At 38.3% G+C, this 20,433-nt stretch overlaps 1 protein-coding gene across 1 annotated transcript in view; it reads right to left on the reverse strand.

Moving 5' to 3' along the window:
- Positions 1 to 19,902, reverse strand: part of IMPG1 (interphotoreceptor matrix proteoglycan 1) — a 112,312-nt gene extending 92,410 nt beyond the window's left edge. Inside the window, 2 exon segments of the mRNA XM_008588773.1 lie at positions 3,503 to 3,736; positions 19,836 to 19,902. Of these exon segments, the coding sequence (XP_008586995.1) occupies positions 3,503 to 3,736; positions 19,836 to 19,902 (301 nt within the window).
- Between the last annotated feature and the right edge of the window lie 531 nt (positions 19,903 to 20,433).

A 20,433-nucleotide genomic window follows, 5' to 3' on the forward strand; every position in this document is an offset into this window, starting at 1 on the left:
TGAGTGCTTTGTAGCCTGAAGATGCATCAACAGTTATGCAGGGATTTCTGCCAGCAGAGACTGAGGCTGAACCGTCTAGTAAGAGGCACAGATTTTGGTGCTTGCATCTTTCTAGTTCTGTTCCTTTCCCTGTGGACCTTTCTCCCACCCCAGGATGTAGAACTTTCTAGCCCCCATCCAAACCTACTTTTCATCAAGGGCCTGAGAGAACTTTCTCCTTGAAGCACAATGTCTGAAGCTGCCTGAAGAATTGCAGTTTATAGGGATTGTAGTTAATAGGGGTCATAATGTTAAGGATGAAACCAGGACAAATAGATTTTCTTCAGACTCTTTCTGAAGGGTGGGTTTTTTTTTTTTTTTTTTTGGTGGTTCCTCTGATGTCATTTTCTGGCCTCCTGGAAGCTTGCCACAAACCAGGAGGCACAGAATCTTTCCGTGATTGGGACCACCAGCCCAGACCCACTGGGTGAATCCCCCATGTATAGAAGAAGCATTGAAAAAGTCCTTGGAAGTTGAAGTGTCAAAGGATCTTAGAGCTGGGAGGGATCTGAAAACTTCTCAAAGTTGGACTTTTCTAACCCCTTGATTTACCTGTTCTGGACCATCCTCCTCTGAACCTACTGGGAGGGATTGACACAGGGATTCTGGAGAAATCCAGTGCCTTGCCTCCCTGGTCTTCCCACAGTTGCTGGCCAATGTCTGAAATGTGACCACAGAGGCTCAGCCTCTCTGCTGAAGGTTAAACCCTAGGCTGTCTGATGATGTAGGAAGAACCCAAAGGAGCACAGGCCCTGGAGGCCAGCACGGCTCTCTGTAGTTGGAATTCCAGACCTACAGACAGTTACTCACAACTGGGAAATACTATGTTAGACCAATGGTATTAGCAAATAAATGCCCAGCATGCGGTTGGGTACACCTGAGATGGAGAGATAACATGCTAGAATGGGAATCAGGATGCTGGGTTCTACCCATGCTGCCAACTATGGCCCTAGCATGTCACCTGACCTCATCGGATCTCAGTTTTCCTATCTGTACAATGGGAATTTCGGCTAGATGTTTTCTAGATCAGTGCTCCTAGAATTTTAAAGTGCAAATGAATTACCTTGGGGAATCTTGTTAAAATGCAGATTCTGGCAATAGTAGGGGTGGGATCTGAGATTTTGTATTTTTAACAAGTTCCCTGCTGGTGGTGATGCTGCTGGTCTGCGGACAACACTTGGAGTAGCAAGAACTAGGACCCTGTTCACCTTTAACCTTTGCTAAGTCACATGTCACTGTGAAAGAGAGATTTAGCTTTTGATATTGGGTTTGGGAGCAAGAGAGAGAGAGACACGGGGTGGGCCGAGGTGAGATCTGAGGAGAGGAGTTTATAAAGCAGGGAATTTGGCTGGGGAGGAGCACAGAATTCAGCCTGGAGACTACCAGAAACAAATTTTCCTCTTTTGCATTTGTGCTTTGGGATGAGCATATTTATGATTCCACCACAAGGCTCAGAACATTTCCACTTGTGTTGCTTTAAAAGCTGGGAAAAGCAATAGCACAATGTTCCACCTGATTTAGGAATATGGGAGCTTTCTCCCTTGGGTTTGAAAGATGTCAACAGATAATTTTGTAAAAACAGCGACGCAAATGGTAAATGGGTTACCCTGTCAAGGAAATGCTGCTTTGTAGCTGGGTATTATTTCTTATTTCTTTGTGAACCAATTTGTTAGGCATAAGGAACCCATACTGATCAATAGTAAAATTTCATATCACCCAGGGGAAGCTATAAAGATAACAGACTGTCATTGGTGTAGGAAGAAAAACGGTAGTTTGTTTCATCCAGGGAAACAAGAATGAAAGAGGCAAAACTAATCAAGAATAAAGAGCTAAGAACAAAAATTGAGAGTTAAAAATTTGGTTGCAGTAATAAATAGTTTATTCTACAATACCTGTGGTGAATCCTATTTGTGAATGTTGTAAAAAATTGGAATATAGTTAGGAACAGTTGCATTCGTGTTCAATGTGTTGCAAACACTATATGTTTGTATTTCACACTGTGAACAAACAGTACTCCCTTTACCAGTGTGATTATCTGATCAATGAGTAGGGACACTCAAAATGAGTAATTTACACATGTCACTGTCTTTTCTTTGCACTCCCAATGGGCTCTTTGCCTTCTGTATCCATCAATGAGCATTTACTGAGAATCTGCTCTGTGCAGATGCTGTTCTAGAACCTCGGAATATTAGTATAGTACCCTGGCTTTTCTATTATTAAAGTTCCCTTCTGACAATGACCTAGTACTTTTCATTTTTCTGTGGGTATGGCTTCTGTCAGAAAGTATTATCTTTTTACTTCCACATAAAATAAGGCATATGAGGAACGCAGGCTTGATATTTTGGAGACTTAGGTGATTATGCCTTCAAAACCTAATAAGAGCTCCTCAGATTAACTTAACTCATGCACATCTTACAGCAGCAGCCATCCAAGAACTCTGCTGGATGTTAACATCATGAAATGGATTCTCAGTTGTCATAATGTGCAATACACCAATTGAAGCAGCTTGCTGCTGTCAATAGGCATTAAAGAGAGCAGGGTGGCTCTGTTTGTTGGAATGGAAGCAAACATCTAGTGTGATCCAGGTGGAAATCTGCAACCCCCCTCAACTTTCACATGCAAGATGAATTGAATTTATGTTTCAGATAGACAAGGTACTTTGTATTATTTGGAGCTGTTTGGGGAATTTAAGCAGCTACCAAAGATTTTTTTTTTTCAAAGAAGCAGCCATGGAAAATTTTTCATCTGTGGTAAGTAAATGTAAAGGACAGCTACTAATGGCTATGGTATGATTTAACTCCTTAATTATTTCCAAGAATGCTGTAAGAATCCTGTTATGCTGTCTTGGGGTAAAAACTTCACTGTAACTCTGCTAGAAACCACAGTAACTGTGCTGTAAATTCTGTTAACACCCTTACATTATATATTGATAACCACTCTTAATTTGTGTCTCCTCTGTACTCCTATGAACCTCTTGTTTTTCAAACTTCCGAAGTTTTTGCTGGCTCAACAATAAAGAGCTTAAATTTATCAAGAAGGGAGAGAGGATCTGGACTGTAATGTTGCTTTTGAAAAATAAAATCTTAAGTCATAAATCAACTTGCTGAAATTCCTGACATTGCAATCATCTTGTGCTTCTTACTCATAAGAACAACATTAAAATTCAATATTGGGCTTTGGCAAAAATAAAACAATTAGGTAAACTCCAGATGCCGAGGCTTTCTGGTGACTTGTCAAATGTCCTTTTGGGTCTATGTTGTGCAGGACATTATTTTAAACCATAAGAGCTGACCATGTTTTGAATGTTTTCATTCATTACTATCACATGAGTGGACTGATTTTTATAACTCTTGTTGCTAAATGAGAGATGCTGGAGTTTTTGGGCTGGAGAGAGCCTATGGATAAATGCAAGGGAAGGGATGAAAAGGCTAAAGGGCTGAATGGAGTTCATATCTTTCCTTACCTCGCAATCTGTAATAAGCTTGAAGACTGGCCAAAATCTGTTTCATGGATTCCTGAGGACAGATTTTAACCCCAGTTGGGAAAAATGCCGATCTTTTTGTTCGATGCTTTACCAAATCAAATATTTGTCTCATGGTTGATGCTTTGTACATTTTTGCAGTACTTTCAGTTGTTTTGATTCTTGAGGCATTGTCTATGTCTTTAGTTTCAGAATGGTGTATTTTAATGGAGATATCTATAAAAAAAGATTGTCATCCTGGTGAATATATACATTTATGTGATATATGTGACATATATAGATTAATGAATAAAATAGATGAAAAATGATAGCCCTTTAGTTTATGAAATTTCTATCTTGGTGCAACTGCCAAACGTAATATTCCAAATGACAAGGCATTTTCAGAAATAAGAGAATAGCATAATGAGTTGATCTAGTGTATTTTGAAAAAACCAACATCTCAAATCATCTTGCCTCTAAGAACTGCCAAACATTGAAATCATTTCCCACACATTTCTCTAAAAATGACTCCCCACTTAGCACTCAAGCCTCCCGAGAGATGCCTCTTTTGATAGACAATATAATTCAAGTGGGGAATGATATAGCATTGTGATACCCAGAGGTGTACTCTTGATGAGGAAGTGATGTGCTTCTAAAATCCTAGGGAAAAAATGAAACAAAATAAACTTCCAGCCTATTAGTGGCGGCCTTTGGATTTCTATGGGGGCCGGGCTCAGAGGGTGGTGATCTAATTGAAAGTGAGTTGGAGCAAGGATGTGTCTTAGAGTTGCATTAACAGAGCAAGTTTGCTGTTTTATTTGGGGGGTGGTGGGAGGAAGGATGAAGGGGGAGGGCACAGAAAGAAGTCTGGTATAGAATGTAACTTTCTAAGCTGGCATGACCAGATCTGTTAGTGCTGGTTCTAGACTTCATTTTTAACTTTCTGGACCCCTTGTAATAATAACTTACATTTATTGAGCATTTTTTTATTTTGAAATTTTTACATGTATTATATTATTCTCACAAAATCTTTACTGTATAGATGAAAGAGATATTAGTTTTCTTAGTTTACCATGCAGTAGGGTACTGAGGCTTATAGGTGGCAGAGTGTGTTAACAGTGCAGTCAGATCTCAATTTCTTCTCTTCTCCTCCATCCTTTCCTCTTATCAATCCCACCATTCAAGAAAGGAATTATTAATGAACAGTTGGGACCACTTACTATGGCTCTTCAAGACTCCAAATGTGGTTTATAGAGATTTATATTCCGACTTTACTAGAAAAGGCTCTCAAACTCATGTCTTCTGAAATGTGGTACATACAAAGGAACCAAACAGAAATCCAAGCAGGGTAGCTGGGGAGCAATTCAAATCTTGTGACAAAGTATACAAGTCCCTCTACATTATTAGGGGTGGAGAGAGTCCTGGTGGGAACATGTATCCCGTCATTTTGAGGAGTCTCGAGTGCCCCATCAGTGTTGGGCAGTGGTCAATTGTTAGAGAAGAATCTCCAGGAAGAAAGGGAGTTTAGAGATTAATTGGCTCACCCAACCACACACTAGACCAATAAATCATAATCTCTGGGTAGAACACAGGCACCAGTGATTTTTGAAGAACCTCAGGTAGTTCCAACATGCAGACAGGTTTGGGAACTACTGCTTTATAGATCTGAAAGGATGATTCCAGCTGAAGAATCAAAATAATCCATCTCAAACTGGCTTACACAGTAAGGAAGTTATCACATCCAAAGGAAAGCCAGAGGTGGGAGTGCCAGGTGACAATGGAACTCTGGCTCTGCCTTTCTGCCTTTCTCTGGGTTCTGTCCTCTCGTGTAGTGACCTAATCCACAGGTGGGCTTCCACCGAATTCCCATGATGGTGGCCAGCAGCAAGAGGAGCAACACACTTATTCCCATTTATGGTGAAAAATAGCCTTTCCGTTAGGTCTGACTGAGTTAGGCCGTGTGCCTGGACCAAGACCACATGCCAAAGAATATGCCAGAGGTGCTGGCTTGAGCTGAGTAATCACAAGGCAGGGGACTGGGATTACCTGGAGTGGCTCATTCTAACTGTGGAGGTGGAGCCAGTTTTTCCTGAGTCAAACTGGCTGCATGGCAAAGTAGAAGGTGCCCATTCAACATTGGGGCAAAGTGCAAGAGGGGGATAGGAGCTGAGCATGAAGCCATTAGTGCCCACTGCAGTTAATAAAATGCACAGTTTTATTTAGGAATGTTAATATTCATAACCCTTTCAAACACCTTATAGCTTACAATAGTGTTGTCATAATAAGAAGATTGTAATTCTATTTTAATTGCCATTTAGAAAAGCAGATGATTGCATTATTGGTAATTCTAGGCCGATATGGAGTAGCACAGACCGTACTTGGGGAAACTTCGCCCCACCCTGCTGCATTCTCCGGTGCCTGCCTGCAGTGCTGGGGAGTCCTGCTATTATGCTGCTCCTGTTCTCCACTTTGTCACCTCCACTACATTCACTCCTTTGGGGTTGGTCCTGTTCTTACTTTTTTATTTTATGCTCTGTAGAACACTCTGAATAAGTTAGCTTGGAAGACTACCCCACCCTGCCTCTGCAAACAGTGACCCTGTCCTGGAGTTTTTCCCAGGTGGGTCCCTTTGGATCTTAACACTTTTCTCATATCCAGGCTCACTCACAGCAATCCTGTTTGATGCGAATCTTTAGACTTCATCCTATCAGGGTGGGTACAGAAGCAGGGAGAGAAGGTCACAGATTTAACCTGTGTCCCAGCATGCTCCCTTTCACCCACTAAGGTCAGTCATACCCTAATCTCCATGTGTCAATGGTCCACACAGCTGGTGGTCTACAACAAGGGTGAATTAGGGTAGCATGTGAATCAATTTCCCTGGGATACCCTGGCTCATGGATATTATCCTTTCATTCTCAAATGTATCCTATCTTGGAAAATAAATTATATGGTCACCCAGTTTTAAATACCTCCCTGCCGGAGGAGACCCAAGACAAACACTCTACAAATGGCTACTTCGTTTCTCTAGGAAGTGTCTTATTCTATTTTTATTTATTTTTTTTAATTTATTTTTATTTATTTATTTATTTTTTTGTCTTTTTTTGTGACTGGTAAGGGGATCACAACCCTTGGTGTGGTGTCGCCCACTCAGCCAGTGAGCACACCGGCCATTCCTATATAGGATCCGAACCCACGGTGGGAGCGTTGCTGCGCTCCCAGCACCACACTCTCCCGAGTGCGCCACGGGGCCAGCCCTTATTCTATTTTTAATATCCACTTAGACAATTCTTTCCTTTGAGCTGAAGATTATCTTCTGTTAACTTCTATGCATTAGTCTTAGGACCCTATTAGTCCTATTTCTGTCCTCTAGTATAGCAAAGACCAAGCTACAGATACTTCCATAAACAGTTCCTCATACTTTCCCTACTTTAGGAAAGTTCTCTAGGCCAAACATCCTCTTTTCTCTGTTTTTTTTTTTGGCATCACATGAGTATTAGACACTTCAGCCTTCTCTGTTCCTCTGTTAAAAACAAAACAAAACAAAACAAAAAAACAAACAAACACAGGGGGACCCCATGATGATACTGTAGCTTGGGCTGGGATCAGAATCTTTTGTCTGTGTCTCTGCCCCAAGTTATTGGTAGAGAAGAGGTGGGCAAGATCTCTGAGATCAGAGACTTGGGGTTACCTGGGTCCAAGGATATTTATGGGAGAGGCCACACTGACAAAATCTGTTTGTGTTTTTCTCAAGGATTTCAAATAAATTAAATCAAAAGAAAGAAAGAAAGGATTGAAACATGGAATGTTACAGACCTCAATGAGGTAAAAAGAGCTGGTATTTGTTGTAGCTAATGAAAGCACTCTTGAGTAAGGCAATTAGATCAGATTAGATGCCATTTTCCAGTGCTGCATAAATTATAATGTTGCTATTGAACTAAACTTTTAAAGAGTCTTTGGATGCATTTTCATGAGTTTGATATTTTTAGTTTATATAAGTATTTGGAAAAAGTAGGTAAAAGTTTAATGATAATGAATTGGTAGTTGAAAGACCTGCTATAAAAAGAAAGCGTATTTAATAGAAGACTGGAAAATCTTTTGAGGCAGAAGATATTTCTCTAAGCTAATGATAAAACATAAGAATAACCTGCATGATGGTGAATTGGTTGCCATCAACAACTGTCTCTCTGAATAAAGTTCAAAGTCACAAGGAGAAAAGAAGGGCAAACTGATTTCAGAAACAAAAGATGACCTTTCCAAGAGTAAAAGAATATTGAGAACAGTTAAATATATCATATATTTGGGGAAAAAATGCAGTTGTATTATTTTGAATTGTATGTTAAATTCCAGAAAAACAACCCTTAAACCAGTAGTTATGGGAAATAGACATATTACTGAATAAAGAAAAGCCCCAAATGGAAATTAATATATTTGAATATTTAAAACTTCTAAATACAGATGAGAAATGCTGTAGTATGCATGGTGCTTACCTTCTAAATTTAACTTAAATACGTTCATTATTTGTGAAAGGAAAAGGTAGAAGCAACACAAATCATATAATGTCACTCAACTATTCAAAATGCTTTAATAGCACCAATGGTCATGGCACTGGCACTATCACTTCCTAGCTGTGTAACTTGGATGCACTTGACCTCCAAGTACATCCTGAGTTTCTTCATCTATAAAATGGTGAATAATAATACCTTCCTTACAAGGTTTCTGTGACATTAAATGAATTACACCATGGGCAGCACTTAAAACGTTGTCAGGCACAGTGTAAGTGCTCAGCAAGAACTCTTATCTGGTAACCCATGCATTCCACTCCCTGCTGTTGCCCTTCCTTTCTAACATGACCTTTCCCTTTTTCTCAGTCCTCAGACAAGACTGTGTGCAGGCCCTGGCATCTTCCTGCTTCCACACTGTGGAGCTGATCTCATGTTTGTCAGCTCCTTCACACTGGAGGCCCTTCTCTGCCTTCTCTGCTGGGTTCCGACTTTCCTTTAAGGGTCAGCTGAAGTGTTACCTTCTCTTTTAAGCTTTCTCAGATCCCACATTTAGAGTTCACTCATTGATCCCTCCCTCGTGTTCCTCCAGTGTGGCTCATATTTCCATGCCAGTCACTGACTCACCAGCATGAGGTGCCTGTTGTGTTTCAGGCCCACGATGGTATATAGCAGTAACTTAGATGAACAAATATCATTGAACTTGCATTGTAGTGCTTGCTTAGTCTTGCCTTGAATAATAATTTGTTGTAAATATATGTTCCCTCCCTTAGACTTTAAATTCCTTAAGGATCTGTATTATAATCCTGCCCTCCACTCCCTGATTCATCTTGGTGCTTGCCTAGTGAGATGTTTTGTACGTGACAGATATGATATGCAATACACATTAATTAAGTGAATTGATGAAATATTAATGGGCCTTTTACAATGTATACATAAGTTACATTTGTTTTAAAAAACCATTAGACCATGAAAAATAGCTTCATGTGTCCTGCCAACTTACATTATTGCAACCTCCCTTTTAAGTTTCTGCCCCCTCTCCAGTGTCTGATATCAGAGGTTCAGGACAGAGTCATCTTATTAAAGATCATATCTAAAGCGAAAAGACAGATAACAAAATTCTTTCGTGAATGAACATCAAAAGAACAGAAAACAGCTGGTTTATGTATAAAGTATATGGGGGTTATTAAAAAATGCATGAAAAAATAGAATTAAAAGATAGTACAAATCTTTCCATAAACTTTTTGAAGTGTACCCTTCTATTTCAGTAAAATCTGCATTCCCAGTTTCAGTTCATCCACAAATAAATAAATAATCAATGAAACTAATTAAAAATGTAGATATCAATGAGAAAGAATACGAGAATTACTTGGCCCCTTAGGGTGACAAACCCTCAACTCCCTTGCCCCTCAATTATTGTACTTCATAGGCAAAACTACAATCATGGTTAAAAACAACCTCCTGCTTACTCCTTGTAGCTGACAATGGCTGGAGAAAAACAAGCATTTGGACTGATTTTAAATTATGTTCCTTAAATAAAATCACACTATATTCCCCTGGCCTGTTTAGTTTCCCACTCTTCTGGAGAACTACACACAACTTTTCTTGGATTTCCTGTACTGTCTTTTTGATACTCACTCTCAGCTGATAACACTGCTTCACATTTTACTGAGAACAAGAGGAGCCTGAAGAGAACTCATGAACTTCTAGCACTGCACCTGCACACTGGCTGCATCTGCACTCATGTACTCTGCTTTCCCTCCTTGACTATTGGATAGTTAGTCTATGCTCCCGTCTAAGACCAACTCCTTCACTTATGCACTGGATCCCATTTTTTTTCACTTCTTAAGGATGTTCTTCCAGAGACTCTCCTCTCTCTTTCTTACACCCTTGTTTTCCATTTTCCTATCGGGTTATTCCTATAAGCGCACAAACATGTCATTACTTTTCCTCTATTAAAAAAACCTCCAGCTACTGACTCATTTTTCTAATTACAATTACAGCAAAGCTCTTTGAAAGATCTGTCTTTATCTCCTTTTCCAGAACAAAGCAAGATCCTACATGAATGAGGACTCCCCTGATACCACATACATAGCTACCAACATTCCCCCTTCATTCTCTTTCTTTTTCCTTCATTCTCTTTTTATTCATTATTTGTGATGTGCTCATAGAGCCTGGTGTGTTCAACAGGCTGATATGACACTTCATTTGAAGGTGTGTCTATCTAACACATAATACACTGAAACTGACCACTGTAATATACAACTCCAATGATCACTTCTGTGAGATTGGGTATTGACATTTGTTGATGGGAGTGGTTGTGGGGAAAATAGGATAATTTACTCAGGCTCTCTCCACATTTCTAGTAAACAATTTGTGCGTGGGTGGAGTTAGTGTGCATGTGTGCCAATGTATCTTTCTAATTAATTGCTTTTGTTTTCTGCAATTTTGTGAAGCAGGCTGGTGGCAGAGAGCTGGCCTCTAACAATAGAGCATGTTTACTCTGCTGGCAGCTGCTCAGTTTCAGTTTTACTTTGGACCTTGCCCGTTGCAGTTGAGTTTCTGAGTTTCTCTGTGGACTGCTTAGCTCATAATGTTGTGTGTGCTGAATAAAGACTATTCCTACTTCAACCAAGGCTCCAAGGAACTTTTTGCCAGTTACTTACCTCATAGACCTGTGTGTGAAGGGTTTGTGAATGGGCTCAAGGGGTCTGTGAGCTCCAGATCCTAGCCTTAGCTTCACAGTGGTGGTGAGGGTGGTGATTTTGTAGCAAATTAGACCATTTCAGGAAGGGCTGAGACTTAGCATGGTAGGATGGGCTTCTCTTGAGCTGGAAGTTTCTCATGAAAAGCCTGGCAGATGGAAAATATTTAGGTGGGCAGGAAGGAGGATAACACGTCCATGGGCAGGGAAACTTCCAGTGGGCTGAGAAAAATGGTGAACATTGAAGTCTTAAATTGGGGAGGGTGTTTTAATTTTTTTTCTTTAGCTACTCTGTCCTGGAGCTGACCCAGATTCTGCAACCTAGTGTAACTATGATTAAGTTGGGAAATTTCCAAATACAAAGAGAAATTAAAGGGCCAACCACTGAATTTAAAAATTACTTTATCCTAAGAATCAGTCAAAGCTGGCCAACGGTGGGAGGGGCTGTTCTGAAATACTGGGCTTTTGACTCTTCATTTACTGTTTACAAATTAGATATGCATTGTCTAAGCATGTCTCCTAACTGATGTGAAGGCTAGCCTTCAGTCAAAAGTACCTTTTCCTTTCTAGGTTGTAGGTTGGTGGCCATGTGGCCTCAATGTTGACTGGCATTCTAGAAGCCTTTATAGGTCACATCATCTCCCTGTCATGTCACTGAAGAATTTATATTTTTCCTTCCTTTACCAAAATTGGCCTCCCATAATAGGCTGATTACACAGTTTCCACTTCAGGCTAAGCTTTGTCCATGAATCAGTCTCTTTCTTGGTTATATATTCAAGTAGATACTTATTAACTTGTTTGGACCACTTCTCACAAATTCTCTCTTCTAGAATATTTTTTAGCCATCTAACCGTACAGGTTTACTATGTAGACTTACTGTACTCATAGTGACAAGAACAGACAAGAGGAATAGGAGAATGGGATTTCATAGCAGCATTGCTCTGAAAGCAACAGCCATTGGCCTAAGCACTTAGCAAACCCATTATATCTTCCTATGGGAAAAAGCTTCAAGATCTTAATGAATGAATCAGCAGGCCCAGAGACCAAATTTACTGGAATTCCTACAGAACAAAAATCTTCATTTGAAGAACAGAACTCCGTAGAGAGAAAGTGGAACATTTCAGGAACAAATCAATGAGTGGAAATTATCAAAATAGCAGTTTAATCTTGCACAAACTTTTAAAACCTTACTTAAAAAAGGTGAGGGGCTCTGACTTTTATGCAAATGCTCCACTTGTTTGTGATCCATTATATCCTGATCCTCCCCCTACATTAGTAGATTCTCAGTTACACACCTGAAAAAATTTTTCCAAAGAGCAAAGTCAATTAAATATACATCGTGCTCAACATACCTGAATATGTGTCAACAAATTATTCAGATTTACCGAATATCTTGTTGAATCTAGTCCAGAAGATTGCATAGATTTAAGCACACTGTGTTCTGAATAATAAAGTGGAGAATGCAGAAGCTTCTACAACTTGTTTCTCACCCATTCTCCTACATGTAGTTCCCAGTAAACATACAGAATGCCAGCCCTAGTCTGTGGCCTGAGAGACAAAATGCGTTGGAATAAATGATGGAAAAGAGAATCACAGAAATTAACTTGCAGTCCTTTCCTCCAATGAACTATGAAGTACGTAAACAATAGTCAGTGTGCAGGCTGATTACTAGTGATGCATAGGGTGGCTGCTACACCATTTCCCTTTCTGATGTTTTTGAAAATTGGATGCCATCGCAGCCTTCCTTACTTCTCGAACTGAAATGTGTGCAGCAACAGCACTCCCTACCAAGGGTAAAAATCAGTGATCTCTTCTCTCAAAGAAATAAAGCAGTTGCATTATCTTTCACTTCATTGCAAAAATCAGGTTTAGCTATTACATTTGCTATGTCAAAAGGAAAGGGGTTAGGCAAACCATTACAAAAAACAAGAGGTTGCTAATGCCTATTTTGTATTCCATATGTATTCATATGTATTGAACCCCACCTCACTGCACTAAAATAAAATAAAATAAAATAAAATAAAATAAAATAAAATAAAATAAAATAAAATAAAATAAAATAAAATAAAATAAAATAAAATAAAATAAAATAAAATAAAATAAAATAAAATAAAATAAAATAAAATAAAATAAAATAAAATAAAATAAAATAAAATAAAATAAAATAAAATAAAATAAAATAAAATAAAATAAAATAAAATAAAATAAAATAAAATAAAATAAAATAAAATAAAATAAAATAAAATAAAATAAAATAAAATAAAATAAAATAAAATAAAATAAAATAAAATAAAATAAAATAAAATAAAATAAAATAAATAAAAGGTAGAACCAAATCTATAGGTGAGTTGTTCTGAAATTTTGCCAAGGTAAAACAAAACAGCACTACTTGGTGAGGGCATATGCAGCTTGGTGAGTGGGAGGAACAGAGCTGAAGTTGGAGGGAGAGGTAGAAAAAAGAAAAAAGGTTGTTCCTTTTGTGCCCAAAAAGGATGACTGTGTGACCAGGTGGAGTTGCCAGCTCTCCAGTTGTATCAAATATCAAGCATCACCTCAGGCCCTCTTAGACCTCACTCCTTTTTGGGGCTAGCTCTTCATAGGTTAGGTCTTCTGCCCCTTGCAGGAGACACAAGCCCATGACTCCTTGTTTCATGGCCATTTCATGGTGTCTGTTTTCTCCTACCCCAGGATCTTTTGTTGCTAGTGACGTGTGGGAAATATTAGGACCCACTTGCTTTCTATAGATGAGCATGTCAGAAGTGCAAGGAAATTAATGCCCTTTGATGCAAAACTATGAGAAGACCTCTTACAATTCTTCTCTGTTAACCTCCAGACTTCCACCCTTATGGAAAGTCCTGAAATTCTGCAGTCTCTTGGTTTCTGAGACTAGTAAATGGTTGCACTTCATACAAGGCCTGTGTATGTTGGTTCTCCCTCTTTCACTGCCTCACTCCCCATTTTCTTGTTCTTCTGGTTCCCTGAAAATGCACTCCCTAAATGAAGAATAACAGGTAAGTTTTTGCCTCAAGATCTGCTATATGCAGCAATGTGGATAAATCTTAAAACGTTTTATGTACTCTTGTTGTGTATTTCCCAGTTAAGGAGATCTACATAAAGTAATGAATGAGTCCAGCCCTTGGCTGGAGCTCAAGCAGTCCCTACAAGTAAGTCTGGAAAGGAAGGCAGAGGCCACGTATAAACAGCTTCACATGAAATTATTGGAGTTTATTCTGAAGGCCTTTTGTTTTTTTCAAGCAGAGGAAGGTGGTGTACAATGGACAACAAAGCTAGTTAAAGCTAGAGAAATAGACATTTCTGAGATAGTATTGACAGGATTTAGCAGTGACTGACCAGTTCTCATAGGATCTGAGAGGAGACTGTTATACATGGTCCCAAGAAGTAGATTTAGAGGGCTGAGAATAACATGGCAGTGAAATGAAAAGGTGAAGCTGGGTTAAAAAAGCATTTAGGAACAAAATTGATAATGCAGCTGTGTGCCGAAGCAGGCTCACACTGTGTCCTGGCTCCTGAAAGCTGATTGTGCACAACCACTTTAAATGATGTCATGCTGGTAGTTTGAAATTGGCCATGGTAGGAGTATTTATACCACACTGCAAATAAGGGCTCTACTCCCTGAAGAAATAATTGCTAACATTTATCATCATACCTCTTGATAAGATTTGGTGAATATTACATATGAAGAAGAGGGATATTTCTCAGATGATACCGAAATCCCAGATTTTAGAGATGTGATAAAGATGATGGCATGAAATAAGATTTAGAATGCAGAAATGGCTCTTGCTTCCTAGTACCATGTGATCTGCTTGTACCTGCTGGCTGCCTGCCACTTTCCACCATGAGTAGAAGCAGCCTGAGGCCTGCGCTAGATGTAGTTGTCCCAGAATTGTAAGCCAAATAAACCTCCATTCTTTATAAATTACCCAGTCTCAGCACAAATGAGAATTACTGGCAGTTCTTGAATTCAAGCAGCTTCCAAAACCTTGATGGTATATTATGAATACTACTTTTTTGCTTGTTAACAAGAATGGAGCTGTTTTGGAGTTTATAAATGGAACAAAGGGTATCAGAAAGAGGGAGAAAGATTTACCTGATAATAGTTATCAGGTCCTAGAGAAGACAAAGTAGAAAATTACTAAGATAGAAAAATTACAGGTCTTCCAGTGAAGATGGCAGAATAGATGGTCCCCAGTGTCATTCTCTCCCACAAATCAACCAATTTACAAGTATAAAAAGGCAACAACAGCCAGGCTGGGGCTGTTAGAGCCCAGGGGAAGAGGAGGAGAGACCTATGGAGTGTGTGAAGGTGGGAGAAGCCACGAAGACAGAAAGAAAGAACCACTCTGATCATTTCGAGCCCCGGCCACTTCCAGGCTGGAGCTGCTGAGTACATGGAGCAGGAGCTGGCAAAAGCCGCAGCTGTGCCCTTCAGATGAAGTTGCTTGGAGGCAGCAGGGGAGAAGAGGGCCTTGGTGGCCCCTAGGCCAGCAAGACCACTAATAGGGTTCCCGTGGACCCTATTAGTTTGATCAGGTCTGAACTGACCTGAGTATAACGGGTTGATAATAGTGCCATTGTGTTTCATAGTTCTGAGTAATTAGATGTAATTTTTGTTTATTTATAAATGCAGCAGGCACCTTAAGCAGACAAATTAGCCCTGCACATGCTATTTTCTGTATAAAATATTTCTGAAGTGGAAACTTTACATTAGTTTCAAGGTCCTGCCTTTTCTACCCCAAATTCCTTTTGGCTTAGTTTCCTTTAGCTTTTCTCCTGGGGGCAATTATGAAAATAGATGCTCGCTGTGGTGAAGAGATGCTGGCTCAATGAAGAAAACCAAGTTGGAATGAATTAAGATGATTTTACAAAGGCACATGGAAAGACATTGTTTCCTCAAGAATGACTGAATGTTTAAGTGGGAAAATATTTATCTACCAAATATAACCACATACTTAGGAGCAGCATCGCTGTTCTGTAGCTCTTTCATATTCTTCCTACATTCACTGTGGCTGGAAGAGGGGAGCAGCAGTAGAACATTCTCAATAAATAATTACAGTGGGGCATGCTGCAGTTCAGAGCTTGACAGCAGCATTTCCGTATGTGAAACCTGATTACCGTGGCTATGCCAGTCAACCTCATCAACTCATTGTAAGATAAGCTGTGGTATGCAGGTTGCCTTGGACCCAGATCAAAAAGTGCACCCACCTCCCTTATTAAAATGGTTCCATCTGACTTGGTGCTCTTGTTTTGTGAGGCTGAAATCCTAGTTTTGGATGAAAAGATCTTCTCAGACAGTGAGTTCAGGCTCAGTGGTTGCTGAAAACCATCCACTTCAGAAGATTAAAACTCACATTTTGGTTAGAAGCTTTCCTTCCTTTCAACAAACTGCTTGGTGTTATTCTAAGGGTTGACATAACAGTTCCCTCCCCACAACTGCAGAAGTGTCTTTTTTTACCTTTAAGCAAAAATAGTGGTGTGGATGGAGACCTTAGTCACCCTGGGGTCTGAGACTTCACAACATAATGATGAAGTGAGGGCTTTTATTATGGCCATTACAACATATACACTGAATTATAATACAAACCTAAAGACTATTGTGAAAAATGAACTTTGTTGCCTCAGATGGATTATTTTAAAACAGCATAAAATCTGTGGAAATGATTGTGGCAGCAAAGCTACACAGGATCTGAATTTCCAGACATGATTAGTATGCAAACAGTCAATATTTAAGGTGGCTGCACTCTCATGATGGACAGAAATGGCCAAGAAAGCAGTAGGTCATGCCAGCCCTGTCTAATTAGTTCACACATAATAGTCCTTTAGTGTGATACAAGCACAAAGGGGCCACAAGGCAGCAATTGCTTCTCATTTTTGAAACAAGTATATAATCTAATAAATGGTTTCAGGTGTGCTGCCACAGGTTGTTCAATAGGACACATAGTGTCTTCAATTTACACAGCTGCGATTTTAAGGATATCGTCGCAGATATAATTGAATGAAAAAAATCTGTCCTGAACCTTTTGAATTACACTGTCCTGAGACTGTAGCACAGACAAAGTGAAGGAGCTGTGAAGTTAATGTGACTGCCATTGAGCAGGTAAAAAATGAAGCCTATTCTCTGCTAATGTAGTCACAATGAGGGAAAATCCCTTCTTGGGCAATTTTTCCGAGATGAGAGCATATCCCAGTAGTAAAGAATTAGCAAAAAGTGCAGTGTCTTATGGGCTGGCCCGGTGGCGCACTGCTACAGTGCGCCGCTTGGGAGCGCGGTGGCGCTCCCGCCGAGGATTCGGATCCCACATACAGACCGGTTCCCGCTCACTGGCTGAGCGAGGTGCGGGCGCGACACCGAGGGTTGCGATCCATTGCCGGACACGAAAAAAGACAAAAAGGAAAAAAAAAAAAAAAAGTGCAGTGTCTTCAAATGCAAATTTCCTGACATTTCAAAGCTTCTAAAATAATTATCCAACCTTGGTGACCTAATAATAACTTTGTTAAAGTTTTCATTTAGTATAACCTAATATAATGCGGAAAGCATATACTGAGATAAACATCATTTCCATTTTAGAACTCGCCAAGGGTGAATTTCCTCTCTCCTCTTTCTCCCACACATTGAATGTCACAAGCAATTAAATGAAATTATTTATGTGAAATGGAAAGGTAAAGCCATGCCTTGCATATCAGATGCAACTGGCACCCCCATCATGAATCCCTAAGAGAGGAGCCTTCTTGATGAAATAATTGTTCTTTGAAACTCTTGAACTATCATTTGTTGTGCTAATACAATTTTTCAAAGCCATTTTACCTTTATGTATAAAAGCCATTTCACCTTCTTGTATCTACAGAAAACTACATTCAAAATCTGCAAAGGCTAAACAAAACCTTTTGAAATATCGGCATGTCTTTGAATTATAATTTGTATCTAGCACAGTAGTGAGTACGTGGTAAGCAATCCATGGAATCAAATTGGGAAAAATCGCCTAAGGAGATGAAAAAACTTTTAAGAAGCAATATGAATCAAATACCATAAAAATGTTTATATTGTTTTAACTCAATAATTTTACTTTATTGAATTTATGTTGTGTCATAAATACCGAGAGTGACTTAATGCACAAAGTTATTTGTTGCAATGTTATTCGTAACAACAAAATATTTAGAAACAGTTAGTTCTCTTTTATTGAGTATTTTGGTAAGGCAAATCTTGTTATATCTACTGAAAGGAACATTTTATAGCCAATAAAATGATGCTTGTCAAAAGTAGATGTTGAACATTCCTATGATGTAATAGAAGTGCTAAAAGCCTGATATAAAATTGTGTGTGTGGTAGAACGGCAATCATGTTGAACTTAAATAAGATAAATTAACTTATCTTATTTAAAGATATCTAGAAAAATAAGACACCTAGAAAAAGACTGAGGAAATAAAGGTGCTAGCATAGATTGTATTTGGGTGGAAGTATTATGGATAATTTTTTCACATCTTTTTAATCTTTTAAACCTGTATCTTTTAAAAAAGAAACTATTGAATTCAGTGAAACACCCAATTGTTATGCTTAACAGCTAGTTGTATTGAATTGAACCGTCCTTTTCTCTCCCCAAACATTTTCTATGCAAATGTACTCAAGATGCTTAATTAGTCACAAATAAGAAAATAATCCGGCTAAGGTAAAGAAACTCTAATCAATGTAGACCTCACTAGTTGAAAATTAACAGATATTCACAGATTTGAGATTCCTATGGAATAAATAGCTCAAAAGGAGCAGCATGTTAGGATTTTTTATTGTGCAGTTGTAACACATTATTTCATGGAAGTAGATTTTTTGGTCAGTTTATTTCATTTAAATTACCATATATAATTATGCTATTTATAATTGTGTGTAATGGCTGATATATAATATACAAAAATAGATAAATTAGTAAACACAATTAATTAAATTAAAAAAACCCAAAAAACAAAGATGATTTGCCTGGTCAAGTTTATGAAACAAATTAGTTTCTTTGCTTCACCAGATTAAGCTCATAATTTGCTGGAATTCCATCATTTGTTTCTAATTAAAATGTATTTATGAATGTAAACACTTATATGTAATTGATAATCAAAAGGAAAGGTAAGTAAACTTTTGCTTCATTCACTATGATTTATAGGTAACAAAACATGAAGTAAACTTTAATACAATCTTTTCCAGAAATTGTTTTCTCCCTCCAACTGCAACCACTGAGAAGTTACATATAAAATAACTGATGAAATCACAGTTATTTTGTAACTTACACAAGCAATAACTATTTTTTTTAACTTTTCCATGGAATTTTCAAACCAATTCTTGAATTAAAACATTCGTTATCTGAAGCTACGTCATCCTTAAAGAAGAACTAAACATTATTGATTTCAAATGTCTTAAAAAGATTGATTATGTTAAAAAAATCAGGCTTATCTTTTAAAGAAAAAGTCAAGCTTTCTTCTACAGATATTTTAAAAAATAAAATGCACAATTTTTAAAAAAAGAGCCTGTATTGTGGCTTGCTTTAACTTCGGATTCAGTTGAAGATTTGCCGCAAGAACATACACTGCCTAGTTCTTTTATTCATATAACTTCAAAAACAACCAAGTTGCCAAGTTGGTCATCGCCAGGAATGCTGAAGAAGCACACTTGCTATTTTCTAAGGGAAAGAAACTCATGATTTAATAGGGAGAAGGTAAAAAATGCATTTTTTTTGTCTGATCATAAATGATTTAAAATATTGATATCATTTTTAGATTCTATTTGTTGAGTTTGGGTGGATAAACAGAGTTGGTTTCATGGACTTACTAATGAGATTCGTATTAATGATATGAATCTGCATTGAATGTTTTATGACAGCAAATAGAATACAGTCATCTGTCCTATTTTATTAATATAAACTGCACTTAAGATTATGTAGTAAATATTAAACAAGTGGAAACCATTTCTGATAATCATTCAATCAATCAATCAATCAATCAATATTAATTCAGGGCCTACCATTATACTAGGCCCCCTGAGATAAAATGGTGACCTTATTGATTGTGACTGTTACATCTATAAATAGATTTTACAGATAAGCAATTTTAAAAATAAGCAAACATTTCAATGACTTACCTTTGGTTCCTTGAACTTGGAGAAAAACCCAAAAAACAAAAATAGCCCTTCTAGTTTCCAGATGCATTCTGGCTTTTGTGCATTGGTAATTCTGATGACAATCACAGAACAACCCCAAATCTCATTAAAAAATATAAAATGACAGAAATATGAAAAATAATTAAATATTAATGCCACCTGAATGAGGATAACTTTCTTGGTTTAGTTTACCTTTAGGAGGGTGCTAATTTATGAAGAACATGCAGCAGTGTCTGTTTCTGGAATAATCTGCTTATGTTTCCCTAAGGTGTAATCTGTGCTTAAGGGCCAGCTGGAGGAACCTTTATCTCATTAACCGTCTGGAAGAGCATCTGTCAGCCTGGCTTCAGGACCCTGAATGCCATTATAAACAAGTGTCCACAGACACACTTTTTTTTCGTTATTCACCTGTTACAGTGACACAGAGAGCCAGGGGAAGTCCTGCCAAATACAGAAGAAGTCTGACAATTAGGGTCAGATGTTTTTTAAAATGACACACACAAGGAACATCCATTGAAAGAGCTTAATTGCTATCCCTGGGAATACATGGTTGTTCATTACGCGCTAGTGTCTGCACATA

The sequence above is a fragment of the Galeopterus variegatus genome, unplaced genomic scaffold (assembly GCF_000696425.1).
Source record: "Galeopterus variegatus unplaced genomic scaffold, G_variegatus-3.0.2 Scaffold5027, whole genome shotgun sequence".
Taxonomy (NCBI): Eukaryota; Metazoa; Chordata; class Mammalia; order Dermoptera; family Cynocephalidae; genus Galeopterus; species Galeopterus variegatus.